The 12,790-nt window shown below is 43.7% G+C and overlaps 1 protein-coding gene across 3 annotated transcripts in view; it reads right to left on the minus strand.

Moving 5' to 3' along the window:
• Positions 1–12,790, minus strand: part of tbc1d32 (TBC1 domain family, member 32) — a 272,496-nt gene that overhangs the window by 193,396 nt on the left and 66,310 nt on the right. For all 3 annotated transcript variants that reach the window (XM_078212743.1, XM_078212744.1, XM_078212742.1), the window contains exons 5-6: positions 1,191–1,262; positions 641–766 (exon numbers count right to left, since the gene is read on the minus strand). In XM_078212743.1, the coding sequence (XP_078068869.1) occupies positions 641–766; positions 1,191–1,262 (198 nt within the window). The remainder of the gene's footprint in view (positions 1–640; positions 767–1,190; positions 1,263–12,790) is intronic.

Genomic DNA, 12,790 nt, shown 5'->3' on the forward strand with positions numbered 1-12,790 from the left:
TTCTCCATCTCTGCTTTTGTTTTGGAGAAGATTACAATTTGAGATATCTGCATTCATCAGATTCTGGCCTCCTGAGCATCCCCATCGTTAATTGTTCCATCACTGGTGACCATATCTTCAGATCACTAAACCCTAATCTCTGGAATTCCCTTCCTACTACAATTCTCTATTTTGCTTTTCAAGACACTTCTTAAAACCTGCCTCTTTGGCCAAACCTTTCTCCTTACACGGTTTGGTGTCATAGTTTGTTTTGTAAAATTTTTGTGAAGCATTTTGGGTTTTTCATGTCATAAGGCGTAGTAAGTTGTCATTGTAATATCAAGTCATTTCTCCACATCAGAGGTAAAATGGATTTTCCTCATCCTTGAGTGTCCTTCTGAAGATTTATTTTATATGAGAAATTGTGGACGGGATATGCATTTTTTTTTACAAAAATCCAAGTTTTTAATATTTTGATTTACGTAAGCAGGAGGACTGTATCGCTAATAGATCCCAAATCATCTGAGCAAATGCATGGCAAAGGAGAGAGTTTCTGATCAATAAACACAAAGGTTTAACTATGAAGTCTTACTGTATTCCTAAATCTAATAGTTGCTTAAAAATACTTAGTAAAGTGGAGTGTTTATTATTAATTAATTACATTCAATGTAGGATCTGGGTCTGAAAGAGCCGTTGCAAGGTGCTTGCGGAGAGTAACCCAACATTCACAATTCAGTACATCAGATGGAGGAGCACAGCAGAGTGTCTGCAAAGCCTCTCGTCGAACCTAGAAAAAGGATCAATTTCTGATAAAAGTTTATTGGAAATTCTAACATGTTAAAGATAAAGCAAATGAATGTTAAAAATACAATATATATGTATTAATGACAAAGATCTTAAGATCTCAGAGTAGTGTTACATATGCCTACATGGGCAACTGAAAAACTGTGTAAATAATTTACTGTTAAGTCAGATGAGAACAAAGGGAGTTTGCTAAGAAAAGGTGGCATTTTTCCAGCGCTAAAAAAACTGAACTGCCCATCTTGCTAGTTTTCTTTCCTATTTGTTGAAGCCAGCCAAAACATTCACTTATGCAATTTATTCTTCACCTGCCACTACAACAGAGAACTACAACAGAGAAGTACAACAGAAACATTGGCATCTGCAATAAAATAGTGGACACCAAATAAAACCCACAAAAGAACTCTTACCTCCTTTGGTTGACTTGGATCCATTTTTCCTACAATAATCTGTAACTGTTCCTGATTCATAAATGTGTAGCTCTGCAGTAAAATATTAAATCACACTTATTAATTTTCTATTATTTACAGTTTTGTTAAAGGCGTTAATTAACAAATGCTTATCCGCAACACATGATGCAAAGAAATCTTTCATAGAAAACTTCCATGTAACATGGAATCCATTGATTTGAACATCAACTGGGCTTTGCTTATGTTGATTAAAATCCTCAGCCAGTTGGACACTTGTAAATGCACAACACCTTCTGAATACATTTTTGCTACTGGATTTCATGCAACATAGAATCATAGAAGATTGGAGCAGGAGGAGGCCATCTGGCTCTTCGAGCCTACTCCGCCATGGCTGATCATCCAACTCAATAGCCTAATCCTGCTTTTTCCCCATAACCTTAGATCCCATTCGCCCCAAGTGTTATATCCAGCTGCCTCTTGAATACATTCAGTGTTTTGGCATCAACTACTTCCTGTGATAATGAATTCCACAGGTTCACCACTCTTTGGGTGAAGAAATGTCTCCTCACCTCCATCCTAAGTGGTCTACCCTGAATCCTCAGACTGTGACCCCTGGTTCTGGATTCCCCCACCATTGGGAATATCCATGTACTACATGGTATATTAAGTATATGTTACATATAATAACTCGAAGGGCTGAATGGCCTCTTCCTGCTCCTATCTTCTATGTTTTTATGTTTTGATGTATATATTAGTTACTTCAGATTTGTGTTCCTCTGACTATAAGCTTACTACTAACTTCACGAGTGTCAAAAATGCAGTCATGGGACAAGATGTGCAATCTCCACCCCAATCATGCTTAAATAACACAGCATTGAGAGTTGTGAACTAATTCTGCTACCTTGGGTCCATGATGACAGACAATCTACCCTTTGATGCAGGCATAGGGAAAGCAGCTACCACCTTTGGCTGACTCGTGAAACATGCATGCAATAACATCAAGCCGACCCTTAGGGTCGAGCTGCTGGTTTATAAGGCCGATGTTCTCAGTACCTTGCTCTATGGCTATGAAACATGGACTACTTACAACCAACAAGAAGTTCAAATGCTATGTAGAGTAATTATATTGATCCTTACGAAGTTAATGAGCAAATAACAGGATAAGTGTGCAAATTTTCCAAAGATTCTTGACACATGAAATACTCAATTAGCAGCCACCATCCATTATTATTAGCCGTGTAATACAGGAAATGCAAAATGAGAAAATACCATATACAATTCTCAAATAAAAACAGAAAATTGAGATACGACTAAATCTGTTTTTAATTCCGATTTTCAGCATCCACTGTATATTGCTTTTGCACCCACATAATTCTCATTCGAACAGCCTAATAGATCATAAAATCCCTACAATGCAGGAGTTCATTTGGCCCATCAAGCCAGCATTGACAACAATCCCACCCTGGCCCTATTCCGTAACCCCACATACTTACCCTGCTCATTCCAATGACACTAAGCCGGTGATCTTACCAAAAATATTCTTAAGTGCCGAACGAGCATAAAAACGTGAGTGAATCGCGCCCATTTTTTGGGCGAGCTCCTGGACATAATCAAATAACACTTAGGAAAAAAAAGCTCAAATGTGATTCGCGCCAGCCGGGGGTGGGGGCAGAGCTTATTCAAGGCGGGAAGCCGACTGCTGAGCTCTAGGGGCGGCATTGCGCATGTGCCCCAATGTCTTCCCCTCCCCACTGATATCTCCCTGACCGATTGCCGTTAACCACCCCCCCCCCAATTGCCCCCAGCCAATCCACAACACCCCCCAATGCAGAGTACCCTCCCTCCCTGCCTGCCTCCCAGTCATGGTCCCACCCCCTTCAGGCCTCACCCTCTCCCCTTGGGCTGTCGTTCCACCAGTGAGGCTATCATGTCAGGTTCCTGTTGGTGAAGACCATACATGATCCTCACTCGTGAGGACCTCCACGGTTGTATAAAAGTCAGTTAGTTGGGGGGATAGTCCTCTTTGTTGCTTTGGAGAAAGGCAGAGGTGTGACTGGTGACAGGATTTTTGGGGTAAGATTTAATTTAAAGTACTTTTTCGCGGGTGTTATTTATTTATTTTAAAATTTTGGCGCGAAACCGGCAGTGGCCACGGGGTTTACTGGGAAGGGTCTTTCGAGTTTTTTTTAGTGCACGGGAGGTTTAAAAGGCAGGCCCCACTATCTAACGGGCAGCTTTGGGAGCGGGCAGCGGAGTGAGAGGGAGCTCAGTGAGAACTGAAGGGCTTTGGCTCATCGGGCTTAGGCAGAAAGGGCGAGCAGGGGTGAGTTTCTTTTTTTTTTTTATTTATAATTTACTTTTCTCTGTGTACCTTGGAAGAAAGGGTGAAATATGAGTGTTAAGCCAGTGTGTTGCTCGCAGTGCAGTATGTGGGAGGTCCTGGAGGCACCTGGCCTCCCGGACATCCACATCTGTGAGGGGTGTGTCGAGCTGCGGTTCCTGAGGGCCCGTGTTAGGGAGCTGGAACTGCAGCTTGACGATCTTAGGCGGGTGAGGGAGAATGAGGAGGTGATAGACAAGAGCTATCATCGGAGGAGGCCAAGTGGGTGACAGCCAAGAAGGGTAAAACACGGGTGATTGAGAGCACCCCGGTGGAAGTGCCCCTACATAACAAGTACTCCTGTCTGAGTACTGTTGGGGGGGACAGCCCATCTGGGGGAAGCAGCAGTGGCCGTGTCTCCGGGGTGGAGTCCGGCCCTGTAACTCAGAGGGCTAAGGAAAGGAGGAGGAAGGCGGTATTAATCGGGGACTCGACAGTCAGGGGGACGGACAGGCGATTTTGCGGAGGCAGGCGGGAGTCTCGCACGGTGGTCTGCCTCCCTGGGGCTGGGATCCAGGATGTCGCTGGGCGAGTCCCAGAAATCCTGAGGTGGGAGGGAGAGGAGCCGGAGGTAGCGGTACATATTGGTACCGTTGATGTGGGTAAGAAGGGGGAAGGGAACATGAAAAAAGAGTATAGGGAATTAGGGAGACAGCTGAGGAGGAGGAAAGCAAAGGTAGTAATCTCAGGATTGCTGCCTGTGCCACGGGAAGGTGAGGAAAGGAATGGAGTGAGGTGGAGGATGAATGTGTGGCTGAGGGAATGGTGCAGGGGGCAGGGATTCAGGTTCCTGGACCATTGGGACCTCTTTAGGGGCAGGTGTGACCTGTATACTAAAAACGGGTAGCACTTGAATCCCAGGGGGACCAATATCCTGGCAGGAAGGTTGGCTAAGGCTACTGGGGAGAGTTTAAACTAGATAGGTTGGGGGGAGGGGATCAAAGTGACGTGACTGAGAGTGAGGAAGGTAGCTCGCAAACAGAGAAGGGTTATAGGCAGTGCAAGAGGGCAGGTGGACTGGGAACAGAGAAGGGGAGAGGTCAGACCATAGGATTGAGATGTGTCTACTCTAATGCCAGGAGTATAGTGAATAAACAACTAGCTAAAGGAGGAGAGGGCTTGGGAGATGTTAGTAGCGCTTCAACAAACCGGGTCCAGATAAAGGCTGGCATAAAGACACTTTGCCTGAATGCACGAAGCATTCGAAACAAAGTAAATGAGTTGATGGCACAAATCCATACAAATGAATATGATCCAGTGTCCATCACAGAAACGTGGTTGCAGGGTGACCGGGACTGGGAACTGAATATACAGGGTTATCAGGCATTTAGGAAGGATCGACAGGTAGAAAAAGGAGGTGGGGTAGCTTTGTTAATAAAGGATAATATCAGGACGGTAGTGAGAGATGACATAGGCTCTAAGGAGCAAAACGTGGAATCGTTGTGGGTGGAGATAAGAAATAGTAGGGGGAGAAAGACACTGGTAAGCGTGGTCTATAGGCCCCCAAATAATAACTTAGAGGTGGGGAGGGCTATAAACAAGCAAATAATGGATGCGTGCAAAAGTGGAACGGCAATAATCATAGGGGATTTTAACCTACATATTGATTGGTCTACTCAAATTGGACGTGGAGGGCTTGAGGAAGAGTTCTTGGAATGCTGTCGGGATTGTTTCATTGAACAGTATGTTACAGAACCTACGAGAGAGCGAGCTATCTTGGATCTGGTTCTGTGCAATGAGACAGGTAGGATTAAGGATCTTCTTGTGAAGGATCCTCTTGGAATGAGTGATCATAATATGGTGGAATTTCTGATACAGATGGAGGGTGAGAAAGTAGGGTCCCAAACCAGTGTCCTCTGCTTGAACAGAGGGGAGTACGATAGGATGAGGGTGGAATTGGCTAATGTAGACTGGGCGAGCAGACTGGTAGGTAGGACAGCTGAGGAACAGTGGAGGATTTTTAAGATTTTTTTAAGTACTCAGCAAAAATATATTCCGGTGATAAAGAAGGACTGTAAGAAAAAGGATAACCGGACGTGGATAACGAAGGAAATAAAGGAGAGTATTAAAATAAAATCAGATGCGTACAGAGTGGCCAAAAATAGTGGAGAATTAGTGGATTGGGAAAGCTTTAAAGAAAAACAAAGAACGACTAAGAAAGCAATTAAGAAAGGAAAGATAGATTATGAAACTAAACTAGCTCAAAATATAAAAAATGATAGTAAAAGTTTTTACAAGTATATAAAAAGGAATAGAGTAGCTAGAGTGAATGTTGGACCCTTGGAAGATGAGAGGGGGGATTTAATAGTGGAAAACGAGGAAATGGCTGAGACTTTAAATAAGTTCTTTGTGTCGGTCTTCACAGTGGAAGACACAAATAGTTTGCCGAATATTAGAGATCGAGAGTTGGTGGGAGGGGAGGTCCTTAATACAATTACTGTTACTAAGGAGGTGGTGCTTGGTAGACTAATAGGACTGAAGGTAGACAAGTCCCCGGGCCCGGATGGAATGCATCCCAGGGTACTGAAAGAAATGGCTGAGGTAATAGCAGATGCGTTAGTAGTAATTTATCAAAATTCACTGGACTCTGGGGTAGTGCCGGCTGACTGGAAAATAGCTACTGTTACGCCGCTGTTTAAAAAAGGAAGTAGACAAAAGGCGGGTAACTACAGGCCGGTTAGCTTAACGTCCGTAGTTGGGAAGATGCTAGAGTCCATTATTAAAGAGGAAATAACAGAGCACCTGAATAAGAATGGTTCGATCAAGCAGACGCAGCATGGATTCATGAAGGGAAAGTCGTGTTTGACGAATCTACTGGACTTTTATGAAGATGTCACTAGTGCGGTTGACAGAGGGGAACCGGTGGATGTGGTGTTTTTAGATTTCCAGAAGGCGTTCGATAAGGTGCCTCACAAAAGGTTGCTGCAGAAGATTGGGGTACACGGAGTTAGGGGTAAGGTGTTGGCGTGGATTGGGGATTGGCTATCTAACAGGAAGCAGAGAGTTGGGATAAATGGGTGCTTTTCTGGTTGGCAGTTGGTGACCAGTGGCGTGCCGCAGGGATCGGTGCTGGGGCCTCAATTGTTTACCATTTACATAGATGATCTGGAGGAGGGGACTGAATCTAGGGTATTCAAGTTTGCTGATGACACGAAGGTGAGTGGGAAAGCGAATTGCGTGGAGGACGCGGAAAGCCTGCAGAGAGATTTGGATAGGCTGAGCGAGTGGGCGAGGATCTGGCAGATGGAATATAACGTTAGCAAATGTGAGGTTATCCACTTTGGAAGAAATAATAGTAAATTGGAATATTATTTAAATGGAGAAAAATTACATCGTGCGACTGTGCAGAGGGACCTGGGGGTCCTTGTGCACGAATCGCAAAAACTCAGTCTGCAGGTGCAGCAGGTGATCAAGAAGGCGAATGGAATGTTGGCCTTTATCGCAAGGGGGATAGAATATAAAAGCAGGGAGGTCTTGCTGCAACTGTACAAGGCACTGGTGAGGCCGCAACTGGAGTACTGTGTGCAGTTTTGGTCCCCTTATTTGCGAAAGGATATATTGGCCTTGGAGGGAGTGCAGAGAAGGTTCACCAGGTTGATACCGGAGATGAGGGGTGTAGCTTATGAGGAGAGATTAAACAGATTGGGTCTGTACTCGTTGGAGTTTAGAAGGATGAGGGGTGATCTTATAGAGACATATAAGATAATGAAGGGGCTGGATAGGGTAGAGGTGGAGAGATTCTTTCCACTTAGAAGGGAAACCAGAACTAGAGGGCACAGCCTCAAAATAAGGGGGGGCCGGTTCAGAACAGAGTTGAGGGGGAACTTCTTCTCTCAGAGGGTAGTGAGTCTCTGGAATTCTCTGCCCATTGAAGTGGTGGAGGCTTCCTCGTTGAATATGTTTAAATCACGGGTAGAGTTTTCTGATCGATAAGGGAATTAGGGGTTATGGGGAGCAGGCGGGTAAGTGGAACTGATTCGCTTCAGATCAGCCATGATCTTGTTGAATGGCGGGGCAGGCTCGAAGGGCCAGGTGGCCTACTCCTGCTCCTATTTCTTATGTTCTTATGTCCACTGGCAAGCAGGTAAGGACAAGTGAGCCCAGACGATAGCGTCCAAGATTCACTCTTTAGATTAAAAGAATCCCTTGAATATTTCACCAGGCGGGGCAGGCATAATCGTGAAAGGCGAGAAACTGGGTGCAAACCCGATTTTCCGCCTCCTGTCTGATCTTACCAGCTCGCCATGCTGATCAACCAATGGAACGACCTGGTAAGATTGCCCCCCATTGGTCAATTTAGCATGGCAAATCAACCTAACCCACACATGTTTGGACTGTGGGAGGAAACCCACTCAGACATGGGGAAAACATGCAAACTCCACACAGTCACCCGAGGCCAGAATTGAACCGGGGTCCCAGGTGCTGAGAGGCAGAAATACTAACCATTGTGCCACTATGTCACCCTGCATGATGCATGATATAATGACATTGGAATCGGAACAATTAATTTCTACCAATTAGTCTTCAATAGACGCAGAAATAGAAACACAGAAAATAAGAGTAGGCCATTCAGCCTTCGAGCCTGCTCTGCCATTCAGTATGATCATGGCTGATCATCCAACTCAAGAGCCTGATCCTGCCTTTCCCCCATATCCTTTGATTTCTTTCACTCCAAGAACTATAACTTCTTCTTGAAAATATTTTGTGTTTTGATCTCAACTGCTTCCTGTGCGAGAGAATTCCACAGGCTTTCCACTCTCTGGGTGAAGAAATGTCTCCTCTTCTCAGCGCTAAAATTATCCTTGGACAATGTTAAAGTTTATTTATTAGTCACAAATAGGCTTACATTAACACTGCAATGAAGTTACTGTGAAAATACCCTAGTTGCCACATTTCAGCACCTGTTCGGGTACACTGAGGGAGAATTTAGCATGGCCAATGCATCAGACCAGCACATCTTTCGGATTATGGAAGGAATCCGGAGCACCGGGAGGAAACCCACGCATGCATGGGGAGAACATACAAACTCCTCACAGACAGTGGCCTAAGCTGGAAATCGAACTCAGGTCCCTGGCGCTGTGAGGCAGCCGTGCTAACCACTGTGCCATCATGCCACCCATATGACTCCTGGTTCTGCACTCCTCACCATTGGGAACTTCTTTCCTGCATCTACCCTGTCTAGTCCGGTCAGAATTTTATAGGTTTCTGAGATTCCTCGTCATTCTTCTGAACTCCAGCAAACGTAATCCTAACCAACTCAATGTCTCCTCATACATCAGTCCCGCCATCCCAGGAGTCAGTCTTGTAAATCTTTGCTGCACTCCCTCTACATCAAGAATGTCCTTCCTCAGATAAGGAGACCAAAACTGCACACAATATTCCAAGTGTGGCCTCATCAAGGCCCTGTATAATTGGAGCAAGACATCCCTGCCCCTGTAGTCAAATCCTCTTGCTATGAAGGCCAACATACCATTTGCCTTCTTTACTGCCTGCTGCACCTGCATGCTTAACTTCAGCAACTGGTGTACGAGGACACCCAGGTTTCATTGCACATTCCACTCTCTCAACTTATAGCCATTCAGATAATAATCTGTCTTTCTGTTTTTGTTGCCAATGTGGATAACCTCACATTTATCCACACTATTTTGCAACTGTCATGCATTTGTTCCCTCATTCTGCTTGACACGTGGAAGCCCAGTAGTAGAGAACTTTGGGAATTAAGACCAAAATCACCTTTTGCTTCACAAACATGCACAAATTGTGTCTTAAATTACTCATATACTGTATTCCAAAATTTTATTTTCTGAAATAATCAATCTAATTTGCACTTCCGAATATCAAAAGAGCTGAATATCATGGGGCCTCAAGGTTACACATCATGTCAGAACCATAAATCACGTAATTAGCAGGGTACCTGTGACATTAATTGCTGGTCCAAAATGACTGATTAAGGTAGGATTAATCTGCATCAACTTCATAAATCTAGCCACTTCTTGACACATCATAAACCCATGACTGTAAGATGGTAACCTTGTCAAGGCTAACAACAGAGTCCCACAAATCACCCAGCAATTGGTGGAGAATTGGAACTTGTGGCACATAACTTCTTCACTGCAAATTGATGCAGTTATGAATAAACAATGTCAAACATTATTTTTCTAACAATTACTGGCCAATTGGGTTTTTTGATCAACGTTCTCTTTTTTTCAAGAGTGAGAAAGAGAGATGCGCACAGATACACAAATGCAGACAAGGCAACTTCTTCCTTCATTTCAGAAGGAGAAAATCAAATTAAGGTGATAGGTCACTAGCCTTTGGCATCCACCCTTGGGAGAACTGAGTGGAAATGGATGGAGGATTAAGGATTAGCTGAGTCACCATAGAGTAAGGGAAGAGAAGGATACAACATTGAGTGGGTCAAAGAAGATGAATTAGGAAGAGAAAGCAGTAAATAGGATAGGGTATTTAGTAAGAGTAGTAGTAGTAGTGTGACAGATACTGCGGCTTTCAATTTTGTGGCCGCAATCAGCTCCCAAGATGACTGAGTAAAGAGGCCCAAGCTTACCAGGGTGATTCCCACCCTGTTCCCTGATTAGTTCCCTGGGTTACATGGCTCTTACTCAGCTGATGGATCCTTCAAGGGGCTATCACCATACCCCTCCTGATTAAAGTCCTTTTACACAAATGTCTATAATTAATTTACATAGTCCAAGATAATTAAACATTTATGCCACCAGAGCGAGATGTCTTATTGTGATCTGTCCCCAGCATGTCCTCTAATTTTTTTATTCTTGTTCTATGCTTTTAAAACTGTACTCTACACTCTTGCTATGACTGTAACACCATGTTCTGCACCCTCTCCTTTCCTTCTCCCCTATGTACTCTATGAATGGTATGCTTTGTATGTGAGCAAGAAACAATGCTTTTCACTGTATTCCATGTTATGGCTCAAGTTAGAAACTCCAAAGTGTTTTATGAACTCCGCCTGAATCATAGGTTTTGCATCTTGAATTTGGCTAGGATAAGCATGATATGTTCCACTTCTGTTCTCTCTGGAGCGGAGGAGGCTGAGGGGAGACTTAATAGAGGTTTATAAAATGATGAAGGGGATAGATAGAATGAACGTTCAAAGACTATTTCCTCGGGTGGATGGAGCTATTACAAGGGGGCATAACTATAGGGTTCATGGTGGGAGATATAGGAAGGATATTCAGAGGTAGGTTCTTTACGCAGAGAGTGGTTGGGGTGTGGAATGGACTGCCTGCAGTGATAGTGGAGTCAGACACTTTAGGAACATTTAAGCGGTTATTGGATAGGCACATGGAGCACACCAGGATGATAGGGAGTGGGATAGCTTGATCTTGGTTTCAGATAAAGCTTGGCACAACATCGTGGGCCGAAGGGCCTGTTCTGTGCTGTACTGTTCTTTGTTCTATGTTCTGTTGTGATTCAAAAGACTCACTAGGGAGCTTTTATCAAACAATTTTATTAAAGAATATAGTTAACATATATGGAACGAAAATTAGCAACAACCTTTATCAATTACAAGCAAAAACAAAACAACCACAATAATGTATAACCCTTAACCAATATATATATATCACGTTTGAATCAAAACCAATATCCAATAAACAAAACCCTTTAAACAGATTTATTACTGCACAGGCGAAAGTTCACATGATTTTGGAATCCAGTTCCCTGGGTTGAATGCTGATTTCAAATGATCTTGAAAACTCAGAGCAAGTTGTAGTCAGAACAGTTCCCCAAAACACTAAAGCACAGATTTTTTACTGCAGCAGAGCAACAAGACCTTCTTTCATCTAACTGGTAATATTTTCAAAGCAAAACAGAAAGAGACATATTTTCCAGCTTGCTTTTAAGACTGCTTCGAACACTGCGGCCAAAACAAAACTTAAAGCTGAAAAACTTCAGACACCTGACCTGCCCAGTTTCTTTTTCCTCCTTCCAACAATGACATCACCCAAGACTGTGACCATGATTTAAAAATCCTCTTAATGGTACACTAACTTCACTAAGTACACATGACAATAATAAATCAAATCAAATTTAGTCAATTATAAATTAAGCCTTTCAGGAGGTTTCCAAATCCTTGCTGAACAGCATAATTTTTTTGTCTGGGATGTTTCCACAGGATTGCTGCCAGCCGAAAATAGAATGACAGATGCCTCTTCAGGCACAGGCAGTTCAGTTTTATCAGTTTCCAAGGAGATGTTGGTTGTGCCTATCACAGGATGACCAGGTACTTTAGTGCTAAAACAGTCAGCAACATTTCCTGATGACAATATACTTCCTGATGGCAAAACTGGCTGCTGAGGCATCTCTCTCATTTTCAAATGGTTTATGAATTTTTGGACGATCCTTCCTTCTATGTCCACTGGATAAGACAGGGGGCCAATTTTTGAGACAACGATTCAAGGGACCCAACTCAAACCACTACCAAAATTCCTCACCTACACAGCGTCCTCCAACATGAACAACAGTGTTGACTAACATCAATCATGATTTGCTTTCTGGCTGTTTTGGCATGCCTTTACCCTCCCCGGCAAATTTAGAAACACAAGGCTCAGTCTCGTTCTGAGATGATGTTTCATTAACAGCTTTGCTTTTGGGAATCCTATTGTTCCATGTGGAGTGGTCTGGTAACCAAGAAGGAAGTATGAGATTGTGGTCTCCAGCATTCTCCTTACTGCTTCTTTAGGCCAGATTTATAAGTTTGGATGGCTCACTCAGCTGGTCCATTGGATGCTGGGTGGTAAGGCACAGTCCTCATGTGATTTATTTCACTGAATGTGAAATTTTGAAACTCAGCACTTGTGAAGACTGTTTCATTGTTAGACATTATGAGCCCGATTTTACCATTGTGTTGCGCGTGTTTTTGGGCGCGAAAACTTGGTAAAGTCGGGTGTGAGGTGAGTAGCGTGATTCACGCCCGCCTCCGTACCGGTTCCCTCTTTACCAATGCCCGAAAATGGCCGCGATCAGGACATGCATGCATTTAAATTGACTTAATGGTCTGCACGCCCAACCCTTAGTTAGCCCGCACTTGGAATATAGTGTTCAATTCTGGTCGCCACACTACCAGAAAGATGTGGAGGCTTTGGCGAGGGTACAGATAAGATTTACCAGGATATTGCCTGGTATGGAGGGCATTAGCTATGAGGAGAGGTTGGAGAAACTTGGTTTGTTCTCACTGGAGCGA

The sequence above is a fragment of the Mustelus asterias genome, chromosome 5 (assembly GCF_964213995.1).
Source record: "Mustelus asterias chromosome 5, sMusAst1.hap1.1, whole genome shotgun sequence".
In the NCBI taxonomy this organism is placed as follows: Eukaryota; Metazoa; Chordata; class Chondrichthyes; order Carcharhiniformes; family Triakidae; genus Mustelus; species Mustelus asterias.